Source organism: Perissodus microlepis, chromosome 11 (genome assembly GCF_051167445.1).
Source record: "Perissodus microlepis isolate ML-2025 ecotype Zambia chromosome 11, ASM5116744v1, whole genome shotgun sequence".
NCBI classification, from domain to species: Eukaryota; Metazoa; Chordata; class Actinopteri; order Cichliformes; family Cichlidae; genus Perissodus; species Perissodus microlepis.
The window spans coordinates 17,364,954-17,385,585 of NC_140471.1; the positions used below are offsets into that span (position 1 = coordinate 17,364,954).

The following is a 20,632-nucleotide window of genomic DNA, read 5'->3' on the forward strand; positions in this document are numbered from 1 at the left end:
ATAAACAAAACTTGGTTTGGTCTCCCTACAGTTGTATATTTATACATAGTTTATATATAAAATAAAATGTGACACCATTTTAATTTTGAAAAACCTCATCATATTCTAATGGATATTAAGTGCTGTGCTGCTACACATGACGATGGATCCTGCAGCTGTGAGTGAGCCCCACCTACTGATCACAGTTAATAGTGTCCATTTGTGTCCTTGGTATAGTCACTCTTTTTGTTCTTAGACATCTTAGTATTAAAAAAAATGACGGACAAACAAATTAAGTTGCAGTAAAAATGATACACTGACAAAATTGTGTCCTGATTTATTTCAACAAAACAGGCAAACACACGGGTAAACAGCAGTGCTGAATCTTCTCGAGTTCCTTGTCCATCAGCTCAGAGGAAACAAATACCTGAGCTTCATACTTGTTCCTAATGTTTCAGGTCCCGCACAATCCAAATGTCCCCCGAGGCATTCATTCGTGCTGTGTCAGGTCTTTATGGACATCCAGCATGAGTAAAACAGTTTGGGGATCATTATTGGGTTCTGAAATTATAATCTTCTGGCAAATAGCTGCACAGTCAGAGTAAAGAAACATAAATGTCTTACAAAACGTCCCGCATTACAACAATAAGGTTAAAGCAACAGTCTCGTTTAAAGGGGAAACAGTAGAAGACAAAGTTTGACAGTCTTTCGACTTTTTCCTCCACGAAAACAGGCACAACACTAGATTCACTTAAAGTGCAATTTACAGGCAATTTCCACAACATCCTCTGTAGGACACTGTCATCATCAGTGCAGTAGATCTCAAGGGAAGCAGAATGATTCTCACGTTAAATACTGTCCAAATTACCCAAACACTGCATCATCAGAAAAAGAGGCAATATATTTTCATCAAATTCAGGTTTGGCAGGAATAACTGTCACTAATGTAGTCCCCGGTCCTCTTGGGAGACAGGGCAGACTGTGGGTGAGCACAAAACAAAGCTACCGCAGAGCTGAAAAAGGCATTATGTAGAACCATCTTCAGTAAGGCAGAAGAATATTGTAGAAAATCATCAAGAGAACAATTCTGGCTAAAAGTGCCATTTTCAGCAGGAAGTCAACTTTTTTTCTTCCAATTGAGCCCATTAAGTGTTCCCACAGTTTATTGCTAGTACACCAGGTACTTGACTTCAGAGTAGATGAGAGGAAACATGACTGTGCAGGCTCGGTACAGGATGGCTGTGCTCTTAAATAAAGCTCGGGGTTTGGTGCTCCAGGATTCAGACTTGAAGTTGAAGTAGATTGCATACAGCGCCACGGCAAAGAAGTGTCCAATAAGGGTCAGGGGTTTGGGCGACAACCTGTCCAAAAAAAAGAAAAAAGTCAGACTTACAACCCCCTAAATCGTATATCTAAAAGTGCTTTTAGATTTTGAAAATGATCAAAGACAAACAAAATTGAAGCAGTGAGGAAAAAGCCAGCATGGCCCTCTGAACACAGATTCCTCTAAAGCTCACTGATAAATGTGTAGTATATGTAAACACTTGCTGGGTGTTACATGAGAAACTCTTTGTGATCAGACATTAACTACCTCCCAGCAGCAGTTGAAAGAGATGCAGTGTGAGCTTTGGATAATCTGACATCAGAAACAAGCTTTTATGCTAGGCTAAGCTAGCAGTGTACCTGTTGTAATGTCACAAGTCTCACTATTCCTATTCTGAATAGGGATAGTGAAGGCAACCAGGTAAACTTCCGCAAATGTCAAACTCTTCTGTTCAGTTTGGTTTGCTGTGGAGGAAAGCGTTTAGCACTTACACTGAGAGGAGTCCAATAGGCCCAGCAACGCACTCTCCACCGAGCTTAAAGTACTGGAAGCAGGCCTTTCTCAACTCATGAAGAGAATCTGAATAACAGAAAAACATGGATGAATATCCAAAGTAAAATTAATGCAGATTTTGAATTTAGTACTAAAAGCCAACATTGTGTTTGTTTATTATCTTCCATTAGTGCTTTTCATGTGCCATTAGACGGAGGCAGGCAGACACTCACTGTCAGTGGCTGCAAACAACTCATAGAGCGCCTGGGCCAACACATTCACCACAAAAGAATGTGATGACTTGCGTTCCCAGTGGAATTTTTTCTTTGCCTGTTGAGAAGAGGAGGAAAAAAAAGTGTGATATTGCACACATTGGGCTGCAGCTTCTTACCAACAGCAGAGGAAATAAAAGGACACAGAAAATCTGACAGCATAAATATAGCTGCGGCTTGCAGTCACACAAAATGTGACTTAGAAAAAAAAAATCAATGAATGTGCTTTCTGTTATTTTTACACTATACACTACACAGTTTTGTTTTGTTTTGAATAATCCTTTGAATTTGGGGAAAGGTGTTCTAGTTACAGCAAGCAAATGTGTGCTCACCTGCAGCACGGCCCTGTCGTCATATAGATCGGTAATGCTCTTCAGCAGACTCCTCCAGATGCGAACGTCATTAAGAGCAACACTCATCCCTCCTCCCGTCAGAGGGTGCCTCATGTTGTAAGCGTCACCCAGGAGGAGCACGCCTGCAAACAACAGACAGCTGTTTGTCTCGAATCTTATCTCCAGATGGTCTTTTTCATTTTCGGCACTTTAGCAAACATCTCAGCTGGAAGCGAAGCACATCTTTAAGAGTTATACTTGTCTCTCTTTGACGCATTCCAAAAAAATGGTTTCTCTAAGTTAAGCCTTTCTTACCCCGGATTCTACTTGTTTCCTAAAAGGTCAATAAAATCCTTATTTACCTCAAATACAATGAACTGTTAATTAGTCCAAAGAGCTATTTTCTTTTGTTTCTTTCACCTTACACGGAAACATACATAATCACAAAATCACAAACAGACCTCGGGCCACCTCCAGCAGAAATCAGTCAGTCAATAAGACTTCAGTACCTGGCTTGTTGACAGGGGAGGGCGGTAGGAAGCTGGCAGGCATGGACCTGAGTCGATCGTTCTGTAGCGCCATCATGAAAGGCTCCTTTAGATGCTCTGAAGGAAGGAGAGAAAGGGAGAATGCAGGAGGTCGGTCAGTGAGCCAGCTCTGTGGATGAAAGCCCAAAGGTGCACACTGCGCACATGCACAGGGGAAAAAAAAGAAAAAGCTTTTTTTTGGTTTCTGAATGTACATTTATCAATTCATCAGTGAGCCTGACTCCAGCATTCCAGCTGGACCTGTGTCAAGGTTACTGGGGTGGCTGCTTTAATACTGTGGCTTTGATATTTCAGCTGAATAGCAGAGCACACCGTGAATGTCAGTTCTGTCGACTGCCGCTTCCTGGGAGGTGCGCACCTTCTCCTCACCAGCAGCACTCTGAATGGATTCCTGCTTCTGGCACCACGGTCTGACTGTTCTGATCTTCACATAACCTTCATTTGTCACTCAGCAGAGTGTTTTTTCTCTCTTCTCTCTCTGCTTATCAGGGATTGTCACACAAAGACACAACCTTTCAAGAATAAATAAATTCTTTATCATTCACCTGGCAGCTGTGGGTAGATTTTCTCAGCCATGTACTCTGGCAGGTTACGAGGCATCTCCCCCCTGATATCCACGAGAACTCTGGTTTGAGAAGAGGAGATCTGGTAGATGAGCACTGGGCTGGGATTGGCCAGGACCAGCTCAGCGTGGTTTGCCTTAAACTGCGGACAGTCCTGCAGAGAAAAGCGGTGGATTCATTATTATTATTGTTTATCATATATTATTATTATACTACATATTAATGCTAACTAACTAGGTATTTCTCTTTACTATACAGTCTTTAAAAATATAACATATTTTGTGGTGAACTTGAAAGAAAGGCAGGTATGAAATGTAAAAGGTTTGAAGTAATAAGGCTTTGCATTGATTTTCAACCAATAAATCATTGGGCTGACCTTGAAGACCTTGGGAGGATGTATGCCAGATTTTAATGGATTGCCAACATGACCCCACCCTACACCCCTAAAAGTTTTGGTTATGGGTTTTACAGTTCTGGGACGTTGTTTTCAGTTTTCTGTGGGAGCTCTAATGGAAAGGCAGTCACAACAGTTTCTTACAGCTGGTTGCAGACTGCTTTTCATCTTCTTCTAGTTTCGTGCACCTTTGTGTGATTTGTAATTCTTGTTTTAAAATTGAAAAATATACTGTTGGAAAAAAAATGAATAGGATTCATCAGTAACGGAACACAGTTCAGCGCGTCACTCTTTCAGCCTGAGCTCCACGTACCTTCATCAGGCAGCCAACAAAGTGAGAGGAGATGCGAGCCTTCCCGGACACCAAGCTCTTTCTGAATTTGGAGAAGCAGCCGTCGGCCACCACAGTCAAAGCCGCGTGGACCTCCTGCGGGACACACAGTCGTCACACACCCTCTGATGTAAATACGGTATTTCTTTCAGCGAGGCGACAGGGAAACACGAGGCGGTGTCTAACAGTTCTGCTGGTACCACTGAGCTCCCTCTTCTCACCTTGATGTCTCCAGTTCCTTTATCCTTGTACTGGACTCCGGTTACGCAGCCGTCCTCTTCCTGCAAACTGGTCACGGTGCCTTCTATGAATGTGACACTAGGGGGCGCAATTAGACAGTTAGAAACGTCTGGGCTATCTGCCCACAGAGCAGAGAGATCATAGAAAAGTAAAGACTGACTCCTTAAGCGCAATATGTGTCTCTGATTTAGCTGAATGTTAAATCTCTTTAACTGAAAGTCTGTCATTGTGTATAAAGACATACAGTGAGTAAACCAAGATTCTTATTATTACTCAGAGCAATCATGTAGGACAGAAGAGCAGGTTCTACATTCTTCTGTTCATATCAGCCACTTGGCACCTGAAATCTTTCCTTTTCGTGACTCTGCTTACTTTGGCTCGGCCATGGCGGCTCTCCTCAGGCCCATGATGAATCGGCCGTGATGAAAAGCCCGGCCGCAGTGGATGCTTTTCTCCTGCTCTGGGTAGGGGATCTCCACCTCGGCGCCACTGTCTATGTCGTGGATCACGTAGCCGTGCACCAGATGAGCATCCAGACCCTCCACTGAACCTGAGGCCGAACACAGAAACAGATAACTATTACACATCGCATATTCACTATTTATTTACTCCACAGATGACTCGGCGCAAAGGTTAAAAGTGGCTACAGTGGGTTAAATAACACAGGATCAGGTTGAAATGACTGGTGCGCACTGAAAGTCCAAAGTTACTGACAGGATACATTTGATGTCCTTAAAGAGTGACATCGAGATCTAGAAGTATTGCTCCAAGTATAATTTCACGGAGCTTTGAGGGAGGAGCTGAGGGAGTTTCTAACAGTATCATTTACAGCAAGATGGAGCCGCAAACACAACGTTAGACGGACCCCCAGCAAAAAGTAACCAGCCAACATCATGCTGAATGCTGAAAAAACGACTAAATGGAGATCAAATGGGAAATATGAAAAGTTTTTTTTCCCTTTATCTTCTTCTGTCTTTTAACAGTTTTATTATTCTCTAAAAGGTGGGAGGATCGAGCCAAATATCGCTAGTATCAGCGCTAGTATTGGTGTTGGAGCCATGTTATGCTTTGTTTTTCTTTTAACCTCCTAGGACCCTGCGTCCACATATGAGGACATCACATTTTGGGTTATTTAGACCAAAATACTCAATTTTGGTCCAAAATACTCAATTTTGGTTTACAAGGGCCTGATATCCACTTACAAGGACATTATACTACTGTTCTATCGAAGTTTTAAACAAATCATATGTGGCTCTCATAAATATTAGCCACAAAGAAAGAAATAATAATCGGTTTTTGACCTCATTGCTTTTGAAAAATAGTTTCCGAGGCGCAAAGGCTTAAACTGTCATACAGGTGAGTGCTTGTGAAGTAACCGACCTTCCAGTCCGAGCTCTCTGAGTGCTTTATATCCTCCAGGCTGCAGCAGCTCCCCCACTATCCTGTCCGGCTCCTTCAGGTCCCTCTCCACCACCGTAACACTCCTGCCATCCCGGGCCAGGACTGCCGCCATCGCCGAGCCCAAAACCCCTGCCCCAACTATCACCACATCCGGGTCCCGATCCCCAGGTGAGCCAGATGCTGAGGCATCGAGTGAGGCGGAGGAGCCCGTTTCCACTCTGTTCCTTGTTCTCCGGCCCTAAGAACAACCACACTTTCAATGTAGGTGTAAAACAGTCATATAAGCTCTGACCGGACACACTTCATAACTTCCAGGCTTTCCGGAGAGCGAGAGAGAGAGAGGTGGGGGGGAGTTCAATACAGCTGCTCAAAAAAAAAGAAAAAAAGAAAAAAGGAGGGGGACACTTAAATTAAACACCAGCTCTTGGTGAACAGGCTGAAAATCTTCACACCGTGTAATCTGTTGAGAACAAAATGACACGACAGTGGGGGCTGGATTCAAACTCAGGCCAAAAGTCTCCCAACAGCGACTGTCTCCTGGTACCTCATCCACACTCTTGAGGCTGTTCTGGGGGACTCAGCGAACCTTTTTGTAAAGGCACGTATGAATTTGCCATCCTGAAGGTTCTGGGCTACCTGTGCAACCCCACTATCATTCCGCCAGCAGTGACAAGGACACTAGCAACAAACAAGTCTGGAGAGGAAGAAGAGAAGTGGTTTGGGCCACCACCCGTAAACTCTTCTATTTTGGATGGGGTGGGGGGTGGATTATTCCCTCTCCGGCACCTGCTGATCTTCTTCATGAGTACCAAAGCAAGTTTAATCGACTTTGTGTTAAATCTCTGTGATTATTTTTTTTTTACTCTCTCTATAAAACACAAGTTGACCTGAATAGAAAATGAATCTAGTTTTCTGACTGTTATCACCCCGTGTGTCCCTTTGTTCCCATAATTAAACCTGCTGGAGTCCAGCTGAGGTGTCTTACCTTCTTGCAGCTCTTCTCTGTTTTCTCGCTCCTCGGTGTTGCAGTTTGGGGGATTAAGTGGTTGATAGCAGGTAACAAAGACAGGCTGCTCAGGAAGAAATTAAGCACCCGAGAGACTCGGAGCTTCTGGCCGTGAAAATAGGCGATATACGAGAGCAGCAGGCCGGCTGTGAAGAATAAGGCTGCAACCATCGCAAGGTCTCTCTGAGCAAAACTCAACACCATGTTGGACTTCTTATAAAGGTACGTAAAGCTTGCTATTCCCAGGAAAGTCCACATCTTTTTTTTTTTGATTTACAAAAAAGTAAATTAAGGCTAAAGTTCAAAAGTAGGAGGAAGAAAAAAAAGTTTTAGGCTGACAAAAAGGTTCAAATAATAATTGTTGTATTGTATATTTTTTTTAGGTTCCTCTGGAGTAAATTAGTGAGCCCGGAACCAGCAGGTATCTTTGTAAGTCATGGTCACCAGGTCACGGACAGCCGGAGTGATGCTGCTGAATATTTTATGACAATGACAAACACGGACCACTTTCGATTGGTTGCTTTCACATTCCGCCGCTCCCATTGCTCAGCCCTCCAATCAGGACAGACGTGATGGTGAGCAGAGCTCACGCTACGAGCTGATTGGTTGATCACGCCGGCACCGGGCCTTTTCTGGCCTGTTGATTGGACGGCGGTCCAGTAGGATGGTAGTATGATTTGATGTCAGTGGAAAAGGTGCGCTTTCTTTCTTTTCTACAGTTCAGAGGCTGAGTGGGGGCAAAGAGTGTTCATGTGGGACAGGAGTCCTGCTCCGCGTCACTCATAACCGCTGCCCACGCGCTCTGACTCGAGCAGATAAGAAAAGCGGAGTAAATCACAAATATAACTAGCCTGGACTAAAACACACCATAGTGAGACTTTTAACGTCGACCGTCTTCACGTCAAAGCGGTACTTCACAGTCCAGGTTTAAACCCTGAATCACACGCCCTGTTATCCGGGAAAAGGTGCAGAGTGAGAGCTCTTACTGAAGACAGCGCTGTCAAAAAGTTTACGTAATACACATCCAATCAATCGATCAATCAAATCGACGATATCACACAGCTGGAGAAGCAGTGATAATGAGTCGTGTTTGTTTGGGTAGGATTAAAAAGCTGCTTCAGTCTGTAAGAGTTCAAATTATATAGAAAAAAAATATATGAAGAGTTACAAAGTGTGATGTTCTAATACATACAACACAGTCTGAGTTAAAATGCCTTCATCTCACATGTAAACACCTAAGTCAGCCTGCACATGTTAGATTAGATCTTTATTAAAGTCTGTTTTCATGCAGAAATGCGCAGTATTTTATAACTCCAGCCTCTAAATCATTTGCTGCATTTCTCCCTAGAAGTGTTTTTTTAAACACTGCTAATTAAAAATGTCTGAAGGTGTTACTTGGGACTAATAATAGTGTCTATTTCACTCCTTTTTTCTTAAATATTTCAAACTAATCAAGAAACTAACTACTAGATCAGTCCATAAACTACACCAACACATAACAGGTAAGAGGTATTTATGCTGTTAGCTTCAGCTCTGGCAGGCCTTTGTTTTTATAGACTTATGAATACTTTTATTGTGTGATTTTAGTATTTTTATGTGATTAAACGCTCTGAATATTACTTCCACTAGTGTTGAATCTATAAAATGACTAAATTGTTAGTCAATGATTAATATATCTGAGCAATGTAAATTCACCAGATACACACTGTGCTATAGAAACCATGAAATAACAGTGTATGACAATAATAACGCATGCCAACAACTCCTCAAACACATATTGACAACATTTTTATTGAATTTAAGTGTCACTTTAAAAGTTTGCGTGACTACAAATGCATGACAGGACTGAATAAAGTACAGTGTTGAAAATGAGTGGGCTTTCCTACAAGTAAGGCATCACCTGACGGCCAATGCTGCATACGCAGAGAGGTGTTTTGATTATATGTAGTGGTTAAAGACGGACTCATACTTTTCTTGCTTCCCTGATGTTACTTCTGGCTCACCGTTCTGCTTGATGAAATCCTGAAATAACAAAAAGACACATCATGTAGAGTTGGTACAAATATAAACTCCAGTTTAAATATAAGCTCAAGCTGAGTCTTACCTCCATCTCCTCTAAGGTGGCAGTACCATTCTCCACCTTCTGTCCGAGGCCGTGACTAAAGCTTGAGTACCGCTCCTGTTTAACATTACACATAACTTGCATTTTCCTATTAATATTATTAACGTATACTTTACACTCAAGTAGCTGCACACATACCTGCATCATACTAGCAATAACCCCATCCTCAATGATGTGAACGGCGTTCCTGAGTCCTCTTGCAAAGGCGTCCATGACTCTGATGTGACTAATGAACAGGTCCTCGAGGTCAGTGGACTCTCTGTGCGCCTTTGCAACAAAGTTCAATCCTCCTGTATGCAGGCCGCCTTGTTCAACGATCACCTGGACACACAGAGGAACGAGGAAGTTCGATTATCTCTCATCTAATGTTATTAACAGTGAAACCATTGATCTAAAAATGCATCCTTTTTCATCCAATTCATCCAAGCCAAGCTTTGTTTTAATCTAATCTAGCATCATTCTAACAGATGCTAGATTAGTGATTGATTCATCTAAACGAGCCATAGTAACTTGTAAAGTGCAGTTTTAGAATTTTTATTGTTTTGAGCTCACATAGATTTAGACATAAAGAGTAAATGTAATATTGTGGGGACCCAGCAATGCATAGCTAATGTTAAGTATTGGCTTGTTGTCCAGTGCTAATGTATTATATGAAAAAGGTTCACTGCCAGTAATGCACATACCAAACTTCAACACAGACTGCACTGGGTAATCTCTGGTACTGGAAGCTTTCTGGTCATTTTCTAATAATACACTATTGTAAGTGACCAGAGTTCTGTTGACCAATCACCTTTGAGTAGGCTTTAGTTTCACGCTAAACGGTCAATATGGATCGCTATCATCAGATATTCACTTGTAGCCAGGCAACACTGGAAGAGATAAAAAAAAACACTGGCTACTGCTCCAAGTAGCCAAATCAACAACCAACCTAATAAGCTCTCAAATTACTGTCATCTTCTGTCCAGTCTGCAACATTTACTTAGAATTTCATTTTATCAGAGGCAGGCAGACCAATTTTTTTGATGAGCATTACTGTATGCCATCTCCCAAGCACAAATCAGATTATAAAGCTAGCAACTACCTAGCTAACAATAAACATGCCACAGCACTTAGCTGCTAAAGACTTTTTCTACACTTTCCTAATGAGGAAGGAAGAAAAGTGCCTGCCTGACAGAAATTTCCAGTCAGCAGCTAGCTAGTGAACAGAGGACTCAGCTAATAGTAATACATATTTTTACTGGAACCCAACCAACCTACACTACCTCTAGAGGAAGAGTGATCGCTGGATTTATATTTGTTGTATATTGTTGTACATGCAAGGCATCAAGAAAGTGTAACCACCTATTTAATCATTCCAACTGCTGCAGTTTACCAAATCTTGTAAATTTCACCTAAAATATAGCAAACTTATATTGACTAACATCACTTTAAATAAACCGTTATATATTTAGTTAGCTTACTTTCATGACCAAGGTGGTGTTCCTGATGTCCAGGGGGCACTGATCTGTGTCCCACCCCAGGTAAGGATAGCCTGTGTTGGAGTCAATCGATCCCAGCATCCCAAAACTGTGCACCAGCAAGCAAGAATGATTACAAAAAACAAAACAAACAAAAAGCATGAACATGCTACAAAGTTAGACTTCTGTTACTTCACAAGAGAGTGACTCACGCAGATGCCATGACGATATCGTGTCCTCCTAGAGTTGTGTGGTTGGGCTCAATTTTTAACTTAAAGTCACTGTCCAAACCAAAATGCTTTAGGAATCCTATAAGACTCATAGCATCTACAGAAAACAACAGACATAAGATGCAACACTGAAGAAGCGTATTGGCTTAGGTTACTTTATGATGAGCTTTGGAAGCCTCACCGTAATCATACTGGTGTTTGCTGGGCTCCTTTTGTTGGGGCGCAATTAGAAACTGACAACTCAACCCAATCTTCTCTTTGTAGTCTGCAGACAAACACGCAGACATGAAACAGAACAGACACAGCTGACAAACTCAAAACTCAAAGCCTGTCTGCTGTTCACGTGCACACTTACTGACAGCCATCTTGAAGAAGATGGCCATGTGATTGAGTTCAACAGCAACATCAGTGTTATGGATGGAGTGGAAACCTCTTCCTCCCCAAAAAACTAAAAAGCCAAAAATGTGCCGATTAAAGCGCCACTTACACAGAAGAGTCATAACATTACAAGATCGTAACCATCAAATCCATCATACCAAAGTTTTCTGCACCCAGCTTCTTGGCGATTTCCAGACTTTTTTTCACCTGAGCACCAGCATAGGCCAGGACATGGCAGTCAGGGTTAGTGGCTGCACCATTCATGTACCTGTAGTATGATGTTTATAGACAGAAATCTGCATAACTGACTGAACCATTCATAACTTTCTGTGCTCCTGAAACTCAGGTTTAACAAAAAAAGAAAAAAGTGAGGTTTAAGGTATGACTACAGTGTTAACCTTAAGTGAGTAAAGAGGTTACAGGTGATCCACAGCAACTTCACTCCAGTCTGGTTCTGTAGCTTGAGAGCCAGGTCTGTTATTTCATCCAGATTGTGGTTGGACTCCTCCAGCGTGGAGCCCTCAGGGGCAATGTCTCTGTCGGAGGCACAGGGCTAAGCACTCAATTTCAGAGCACCAGAATAATACAGTATACAGATACTATTACCACTGAGTGAAAATACCCTCTTATCTCCCAGACTGTATAATTATACATAAAATTGTCGCAGAAAACATGTAGAAATAAAAGCATATGAGGTGATTATACTGTAGATAATGAGGGAATGTGGATAAAAATGTTCGTAATCCTCATATAGTTAATGCAATACTTTTGTTAAAACCCTTCAATTAAAACTGAAAGTCTGCACTTTAGTCACATCAGGACCTTTTGATTTTAAAATCATGATGGTAGCGTGCAGAAGCAGGTCTACAAAAATACTGGTGGCTGCCAGTGCTACTCCTCAGCCTCATCGTAGATGCACCTACAGTATAAATTAGATAATGTTAGGTCACGTTGAGAAAACCTGACCTCTGACCTTGAATTCAAGGCCACCGAGACTGAAACTCTTCTGATTGTTAGTAGATGCACCTTTGGAATGAATGTGAAAATCCTATCTCACCTCATTCTCAAGTTATCGCATTCCCAAACTCAGATGTCCACGCCATGTAAGAGCTGAGTTTGTGTCTGTCCATAATTGTGACATGGATGAAGTTCCAACCATATTTTGAGCCTAATCAAAGCATCCTGGTAGTTCTAAGTATATCTGAAGAAAACTACAGCCCAGACTGCACTGGCTATTTTCATGAATTCAATGTATAACTATATGCACCCCATAAACATGGTACATTATGTTCTTCTACATTCCACCAGAACTTTGTCAGGTCAGGGTGAAATCAAGATAACTTCAGCTTTCTTACCTGTCATGGAAAGTGTAATATTTTACCTGTGAAAACAAACAGACGTCAATGAGGAATTATACTGTGATCTGATCAGCTCTGAGATATTAAAAGCCTCACTCCAAGCTTGGTGAAAAACTCAAAGGCTGCACAGAGTCGCTTCCTGGCTGATTTCATAGGAGACCCTTTATTCCAGAGCCGGTGGTGGGTTAGAACACCAAAAGGACCGGCACCTACCAAACAGAAAACAAGGCAATATTACAAAGGAGATGTGCTGATCTGAGAAAAGTAAAACTGTTTATGTGTGCATGAGTCAAAGCCTGCAGGGCACATTTGTAACCATCGACCCTCAGACTGTTTAATGACAAGCACGAATGTTGGCTAAATCGCAACATTACCTGATCCACAGAAAGAGTGCCAGTAGCAGACTGAAAACCTCAACCAGTCCTCCATCGTCCTCCCCATCAGCACCTGCACACAGGAACACCGAGCTCCACACAGCCTCACACAACTCTAACTGTGCAGTCAAAACCATGACACAAACAGAGTTAGGTCAGCATGTGATTGTATTAACCTCCTGAGTGGCCCCAGAGCAAAAACGTACAGCTGACATTATAATTTTTTCCGATATCAAACTAAGACGACTAAAAACATCTGCATAGATAAAGCAGTTTAGGTTGTACTGTGTAGGTTATTGGATTTTGAAACAGTGTGTCCTGGAGCATGCCATTATTAATGTCCCACTTTAATAACAAACAAGAAATAATTACATCAAATTCCAATTATTTGCCCACTTTGGTTTTCTACCCCTGAGTCTGCTTGACATATCTGTGTGTGTGTGTGTGTGTGTCTCTCACCTACCTCTTCTGCACTGTAGTGTTTAAAACACATGACATCACCAGGTCCAGCGTCGGGTTTATACTGGATCTTGGGAATTCCTGTGCAACATGTTTTTTAATATTTGTTTTAAAACATCGTAAGGAGTGACAGCTCTTTCAATATCAACTTTGGAAAGACCAGCCTGAGGATAAAAAGGCTCACAGATTTAGTTACTGCCATCAAATCACATGTAAAACACATTTTACAGACTTGTTTTTACATGATTCCATTTTATCTTTTATCTTCTTGTTATCATATTTCAGTTACCTTTCTTATTGCCTGCATCTAACCTTTCATTGATTTATTTACATTTTTAATTGTTTTTTTCTTTTTTAATTATCTGTGTGCAGGCATCGTCTATTTGTTTAAATTGTTCCCTGTGAGTATTCCTTTTGTCTGTTTGCCAAAGTACTTTGTGATCTCTGTTCTTGTAGTTCATTATTATTATTATTCATCTTGGGAAGATGGGAAGAAATACATTTTTAAACAAGTTATTTAACTCAGAGTGAAGATCATATAAGAGTGGTAAAAGACCACAGACTGCAGCAGGACACTAAGCTTTAAGGTCTATGAACCCTTTTGGCCTCCCTCCCTCACACACACTTTACCGTTTCCAAAATTTCTGTTTACCTGTAAAGAACTTCTCCTGCGCTGCCATTTTTCGATCCGCACTACGAGCCCTGCCAGCAGGCGCTAATTTCTTTCGTCTTCCTCCCTCGTTGGTTCCACTACGCGACCTCTGAACATGTACAGGTTTTCAAGATTCAGCAAAAGTTCGTCCAATACCAAAATTACCTTAACTATTATCAGTGCACATTATTTGAAAACAGTGATATATAATTACATCCGGATGTGGCGACCCGTATCGTCTTTGAATTTGAATCTACATGTTTTGCTTGTTCACAGTCACACTGCAAAATGGGCGCACTGTTCATTTGGACATCAATTTATTTTTCATTCACTGGTCAAGGTTTGATCTAGCTTTAATGAGTCAAAAAAACTTCATAATGGTCACAAAGTGATGCAACTATTGGATATAGAGTGCATTTTAAGTGGCACTTGTACATCTGTACAAAATAAGACATTTTGAGACTGCATGCTGACAAATGTCAGGGTTACTTGGACAATTATATACCTTTATAATTATAACACATTTTAGTCACATAGACTTATAATGTCATCTATGAACTTTTACCTATATAAAGTATACAGTACTATAGTGGAAAAGGGGCATAATATTTACCTTAATACACTGCAACGGCTGCACAGCAGCCAGTGGTTTCCCATCTTTTTGACACTGGTCACATTCCAGAATCTTTAAGATAAAATATTAGTATGAGTATGAGTTTTTATTCTCATGTAATAAAATTACTTAATGGCGTTTTCTCTGAAAATCAATCAATCTAGCAACAGTACTTGATATGCATGTCTTAAAATCTCTGCCAGGTCTACAGGTTATTAATGTAATATAATTACTTAAACATATTTATTTCTATTTTGCTAATGTACTGTTTGTCTTTTAGTTGCTAATAAAAAAAATTGCTGATTTTAAACACTATTTAACTACGATACAAACAGTTAATACATACCCAATTTTTAATGTCAACCGTCATACTAAACCAGTAAAATCCGGAACACACTGCTGCTAGCGTTTTCTGTATGCCAGTGTGTCCTCTAATTTGACATGAATGAAACTCATGAAAGATCCTCCTGGCATCGTCCTTGGTTTTTACTACTCTTCTGGTTCCAAAAAAGAGTTCTCCATCTACAGAAAAAAAATATTTACAATGTATTTAACCGAATATATGATTTGTTAATATTAACAAAAAATTACTGACCATTCAGTTTGAATTTTGAGGCATATCTTCTGAGGTTTTGCCTCTGAGCCTTGTCATATTCTGAAGGATAGGACCCAGCAGAAAGGAACGAGTATATCTCTTCCCATTTCTTCTCCATATCTACAAACGTAAACAGACATTTTCTTTTGAGCTTCAATATGTGCAGCAAACAATGCATACAATTTAACCTATTAAATAACCACATTATCTAAGTAGACTTAACAGAATATAACGGTCTTATTACTCAGCAAGAATGCACTGCAAACTTTCTAACTTTCTAGATAACATCATATGTGTACAAGCTTAAATCATGACTTGAAACTAGACTTAACCGAAGCTGCAAATTCGATAATTTTGTGGAAAACGCAGACAGCACGTTCACTTTAAAATTAACAAACATTCACAATGGCTTAAAAAAAATCAAGTATCCACGGCAATAAAGTATCAATACTTACCTATTTTCCAAATATCAAAAACGAAGTAGCATGAAATTACAGGCGGACGCTATCCCTGAAAATTCCGGTTTTGTGTTGTGCGCATGCGCAGCTCATGCGCAGAAGCAATGGATAGGATGGTTTGTCAGGTAGGATGGATTATCAGAACACAACCGCATCATCTCTGCAGATGAAGGTTTGCACATTTTAGGTGGCAGTTGTACATTTTATAGCCTGTAAAGATAATTAATGAAACAAATTCATTCATTTTTCTTTCTACTATATCCGCCCGTCCCTTTTTTACATTAACAACTACAGAAACCACTTGTTCTTTTTGAGGGCTAAAACGAAATGGTGCTTTACCGCCACCAACTGGCAGGGAGTGGGAATAACAAACAAGAAGCGTTCATATTCTCTTAAATTGGAAACTTTACAACATCTGCATTTCCCGGAGGGGTAGAATTGCAAGGTATCCATCGTCCATCTTTTTAGCACTGCTACTTGAAGCCCACTATAGCGCAAATGCTTACACATTCATAGGCCAATAGTAATATAATAATAGACAATAAAAATATAATCCAAGCAACAGAGTGCTTCCAAATCTTTTTTTTGTTTCCTTACACGTTCCTTGCTCATACATAAAGGATGAATGAGTGTGTAGCCATCAGTTCAGCCAGTGTTGAAAGTGCAGAGAAAACATAAATATCGTAGAGAACTAACAGGAGAGTGAGAAGATCCTGTGAAACTTGAGAAATCATTGGTGGACTAAACATATGACATGACAGGTCGCCCTCACTGCTGCTGAAAGTGGCACACTTTTGCCCAAAGGCATGCCATTTAATGGCAGCAGCAGGAAGAATGCCAGAGTGCACAGAAAATAAATGTATCTGAAAAGCAGTTTCTTCAAAAAACATAACAAAACAACAACAAAAAAAACCCAAACAATCTGCATCAGAGACAAAAACTGGCTAAGAAAACAACCAGGTTACAGAAATAAGTTTAATGTTCATTTCTGTCAGAGGGATGTGGACTCAGTCACTGGATTAAAGTCCCATTCAGTCAAATATTAGTTTTTATCACCATGGTAGCTTTACTCATCCCTATTTCCTACAGAAATAATGACAGTCAGGTAGATATTTATAGACATTCATCACCTGGTTTTGGTTTTTTGTTGTTTTTTGTATGCAGGGCATGCACACTTTTGACTTCATTCTTATTGACTGAATACATATAGACCTAGTCTTAATCACATAAAGTCAGTCTATGTTACTTTAATCAATTAAAGTAACAGTATTCAGTTCAGACATATTTAATTGCCCATATTTAACTAAGTATATAGGCTGCTGCTAGCCATTTACCTTATAACACACAGTGACAAAATAGGAAACTAATAAAGTACATCAGCTTCTTGGCTGCCAACAAGTGATGTATCACCTGACTTGTGGCTAGAATTAGCTAAAAAGCTATCTAAAAAGCTAAAATAAGCTAATATTATCTAGTGATTAGCTTATGTTCTTGGTGCTGTTGAGAGAACAAGGGTGGATAAGCAAACGCTTTTTAAGTCACATAAATAACCTCGCATTATCAGAGCAATTTTTACATTTGCTTGCCAATGTTTCAGGTAAAATGTGTTTTAAATCAGCACCACAGATATGTATCATGAAGTTACCTCTTTGTCTTCTTTCAGGGACAGCTACAAAAGTTTTATACATTAATGACAAGCAGCGCTGCTGAAGCATGCAACACCTTTGCGTGCCTGCACTGTAACATCTAGAATGGACATTTAAACCTGTTTTTGTTGTAACCTATACTGTCATCAGTAGACATGTTTGTATAGACAAGTTTGCAGCAGTAGTTTTATTCCTACTATTACTGCAGTTATTTTAGGTGTGCTCTGATGAAATTTAGGGATGCTTTAGCATTTGCCAATATTATGATTGAAAATCCCCGAACTAATAATAGCAGATGAGTGTGTTTACTTGCAGGTTGAGGAAACTACATCATCCTGCAGAAGGTAGCCTCATCGAATTCATCAGGATTATTGATGCTGATCAGTCGACATTTCTTCAGGTGAGGAGGAAGATGCTGAGGTTGAGGATGGAAAAGTCCAGATCGAAGCTGAACCTGAGGGTATCCTTTCACTCCTTGATGACAATTTTGAGTAAGATCACGTAATGGAAAGAGATGCGGACAATGAAGTCATAAATAATGATGTCTGGCTCAGTGAGGACTCTGGATATTACTCACTAAATGAGGATGAGAGATCTGATTTTGGTCTTCTCTCATACAGCAGTTAGCATGAGAAATTTTTTGGCAGGGTTATGAGATTGCTGTGACCATCTTGTCGATGCTCCACATGTACTTGTTCTACTTGCAACATGTAACATGTAAAGGATAATGGACAACATGTTCTACACCAAGAACCTTCAGTCACTCAGAGGTTAGAAGAGGCTGCTCCCTCAACCTCAGGCATCAGCACCACCACAAAGAGGAACAGGGAAGAGAGCTGTCCTGAGCAGGTAAATAGGTGTGAAAAAATATAGAGAGCTGATGAACAACCCGAGAAGTCTCTAACCATCGACTTCAGGGCTCAGCTCTTCAGCCAGGAGAAATGTGGACAGGAACTACTAGGAGTCAGCATTCTCCACATGAGGCATCAGCTTCCATAGGAATGGAAATGGAAAGTCATAGCGAGTCAGCTCCTTTAACTTTACGCTTAAACTCCACTTTTAGTCCTCACAGAAGACTCTGCAAGATGTCTTTTGGGCGCTCATTGTGGGACAATGACAGGAACTCCTGTTGGTACCTGACAACGCCGTTTACTGCAGGATACAGAAACTATGACACCTTTGTCTGTGAAGGTATAGTTTAAAATTTGGTAGCCTTAGCTTCTGGCAGGGCTAGTATAAATTTGGTAGCCTTATGTATGGCAGAGCTAATAAAGCACTTGTTAGTGACTTGCACCTGGGGTTTTCTGTACATATCTGAGAGTTGGATTGTTTAAAACTGATGCAGAAAATGTTACTGACTGTAAGGCAAAAGTGAAGTATATTAGAAGAATCCTGATGGATTTTCATTTGTTTTATTTTTTGCAGTGATGCTTGACGGTAGCAGCAGACAGAAATACAAGTGCTTTTTTGTATAGTTTATTAACTTACTCTTTGTATTTAAGGAGTGGGCAGCCACCAATCTAACGCCCGGTGTGTGTAGGGACAGTACCCTCGACCTTCCGATCATGGGACAAATTGGGGCGATCATGGCTCAAGAGTTGGGAGTTCGCCTTGTAATCGGAAGGTTGCTGGTTCGAGCCCCGGCTTGGACAGTCTGGGTCGTTGTGTCCTTGGGCAAGACACGTCACCCGTTGCCGACTGGTGGTGGTCAGAGGGCCCAGTGGCGCAAGTGTCAGGTAGCCTCGCCTCTGTCAGTGCGCCCCAGGGTGGCTGCCATCACCAGTGTGTGAATGTGTGTGTGAGTGGGTGGATGACTGGTTGTGTAAAGCGCTTTCGGCCCCCTTAGGGACTAGAAAAGCGCTATACAAATACAGACCATTTACCAAACAATCTACCTGCTGAGCTGTTGCCTCCCCTAGTGGTGCTTGTTTTGCTCCTTTAGATGATCACACAAAGAAAGCAGCAGTGCAGAAGAATGAGTCTCAGTTTACAGCAGTTGTGACAGATGATAATTGAGGCAAAGCCCTTTGTGTTAATCTATAGCTTGCATGTGCACAAATAAGTACTGGAATAACAAGCAGCTGCTTTTCCTGTTTAATTAATTTTCAAGATTAATTAAGAGAAATGAACTCTGCAACACAATACCATGAAGTTTTGTGCAGCATAACAGTTTATGAAGTAGCAATGTCATTGCAAGTGTGTCAGTGCGTCGGTATGATCTGTCGTTATATTCACAAGAATGTTGTGTCTTGTGTGAAAACTTACACTACCTAGTGGACACTAGAGGAATAAAAAATAATCGGCAGAGAAGCAATGCAATGGTCACATGTGTCTGTGTGCTGCAGTCAGCAATAAAGTTATGCTGCCACCACGGTCTGCTTCTTATAAACACCAGAAACACTACATCTGTTTTCCCTTACTGTGTGCTCAACTTGTCAATCAGACAAAAAATAGAAAAACAAAAAAGCATCTCTGCTTTGTACAAAGCCATCCATTTATCAAGTCTGCAGAGTGTCCTAAAACTTGTTTTTATACTTGCAAGAAAATCTGTCTACTAAAGAGAAAAATCAGGTTTTCATGTTAAACAATAAATTTTTTTCTCAGGGTCCACTGTTTGCCTCTGACTGACTAACATATTTCCTTTATTTACGCGGTCTAATCTTTTTAAATGATTATTTGCCTTCTTTCTGCTCGGTTTCTCTGACACCACATCAAACTCTGTCTTGACATCATTAGACTTTTGTCTATCCTCCGTAGAACTTCTTTCTCAGCCTTTGCTTTAATCTTGTGAAAAAAAATATCCTTCCCCTTGCTATTGTTTCCCCATCAGTTTATGCCTAATAATCAAAAACATCAAGTGACTCCTCTCTGTGGGTTCGCCTCTGACCACAGACCCCCCCCCCCCCCCAATCATATGACATTAACAGCAAACTGTCTTTCTACATCTCGTGTTGGTCTTGTGACGTGGAAATGTTCTGCCTGAAATGCCCACTTAGCTTCTCAGACTGAACTGAGTGCAGTTTCTTGTTCACACACAGGGTGCCACTGAAATCCCTTTGAAGGTAAACTGTTTAGCCTCTGCTACATTTACCTCGGTCTTTGGGTCGACCCTGAACTGCACGCACATTTATACGCTGCTAAACTCACTTTATTACTCCCTGTGCTGTTTTCTAATTCTAGTTGGGTCTTTGTAGCAAATTCTCCTATCTAAGGTTAGAGTGGGGTGACCTGTGATCTTCACACTCACCTTCATTTTGAGTGCCACGAATGTTGGAGTGGTTTTGTCTACTCCAACATTCGTGACTCCTTCTTCCAAGTCAGTCGCTGTTTCTCCTAGCTCCTAGCTTTGCTTTTGTGGGGAACTTAATTTACAACTTTGATCCATTTCCTCTTGATTTTACATTTATAT

At 40.8% G+C, this 20,632-nt stretch overlaps 2 protein-coding genes across 2 annotated transcripts; both read right to left on the minus strand.

The window, feature by feature from the left end:
- Window positions 1–300: 300 nt before the first annotated feature.
- sqlea (squalene epoxidase a) lies at window positions 301–7,315 on the minus strand. The gene is made up of 11 exons (XM_084942752.1): window positions 6,861–7,315; window positions 5,855–6,113; window positions 4,847–5,024; window positions 4,456–4,552; window positions 4,217–4,330; window positions 3,492–3,663; window positions 2,908–3,003; window positions 2,399–2,541; window positions 2,028–2,124; window positions 1,794–1,881; window positions 301–1,339 (listed from the first exon to the last, which is right to left on the minus strand). The coding sequence occupies exons 1-11, from the start codon at window positions 7,137–7,139 to the stop codon at window positions 1,147–1,149; spliced, it is 1,716 nt and encodes a 571-aa protein (XP_084798878.1). The 5' UTR covers window positions 7,140–7,315; the 3' UTR covers window positions 301–1,146.
- A 1,337-nt stretch (window positions 7,316–8,652) lies between these two features.
- On the minus strand, window positions 8,653–15,666 carry LOC146377477 (uncharacterized). The gene is made up of 18 exons (XM_084944819.1): window positions 15,575–15,666; window positions 15,120–15,239; window positions 14,871–15,046; window positions 14,525–14,596; window positions 13,912–14,020; window positions 13,264–13,340; window positions 12,801–12,873; window positions 12,523–12,635; window positions 12,424–12,449; window positions 11,467–11,604; window positions 11,227–11,336; window positions 11,046–11,138; window positions 10,872–10,955; window positions 10,673–10,787; window positions 10,464–10,569; window positions 9,142–9,324; window positions 8,986–9,060; window positions 8,653–8,903 (listed from the first exon to the last, which is right to left on the minus strand). Exons 2-18 carry the CDS (start codon window positions 15,235–15,237, stop codon window positions 8,820–8,822), a joined length of 1,752 nt encoding a protein of 583 aa, XP_084800945.1. The 5' UTR covers window positions 15,238–15,239; window positions 15,575–15,666; the 3' UTR covers window positions 8,653–8,819.
- Window positions 15,667–20,632: the final 4,966 nt, after the last annotated feature.

Coding starts and splice junctions, on each gene's coding strand:
- sqlea (XM_084942752.1), bottom strand. CDS start 7,139: ATGTGGACTTTCCTGGGAATAGCAAGCTTTACGTACCTTTATAAGAAG. Junction 5,025..5,854: donor CAGAGAGCTCGGACTGGAAG/GTCGGTTACTTC, acceptor GTTCGGCCTCAG/GTTCAGTGGAGGGTCTGGAT. Junction 2,542..2,907: donor CTCCCCTGTCAACAAGCCAG/GTACTGAAGTCT, acceptor TGTTGTTTGCAG/GCGTGCTCCTCCTGGGTGAC.
- LOC146377477 (XM_084944819.1), bottom strand. CDS start 15,237: ATGGAGAAGAAATGGGAAGAGATATACTCGTTCCTTTCTGCTGGGTCC. Junction 14,021..14,524: donor AGCCGTTGCAGTGTATTAAG/GTAAATATTATG, acceptor GTACATGTTCAG/AGGTCGCGTAGTGGAACCAA. Junction 9,325..10,463: donor ACACCACCTTGGTCATGAAA/GTAAGCTAACTA, acceptor CTGTGTGTCCAG/GTGATCGTTGAACAAGGCGG.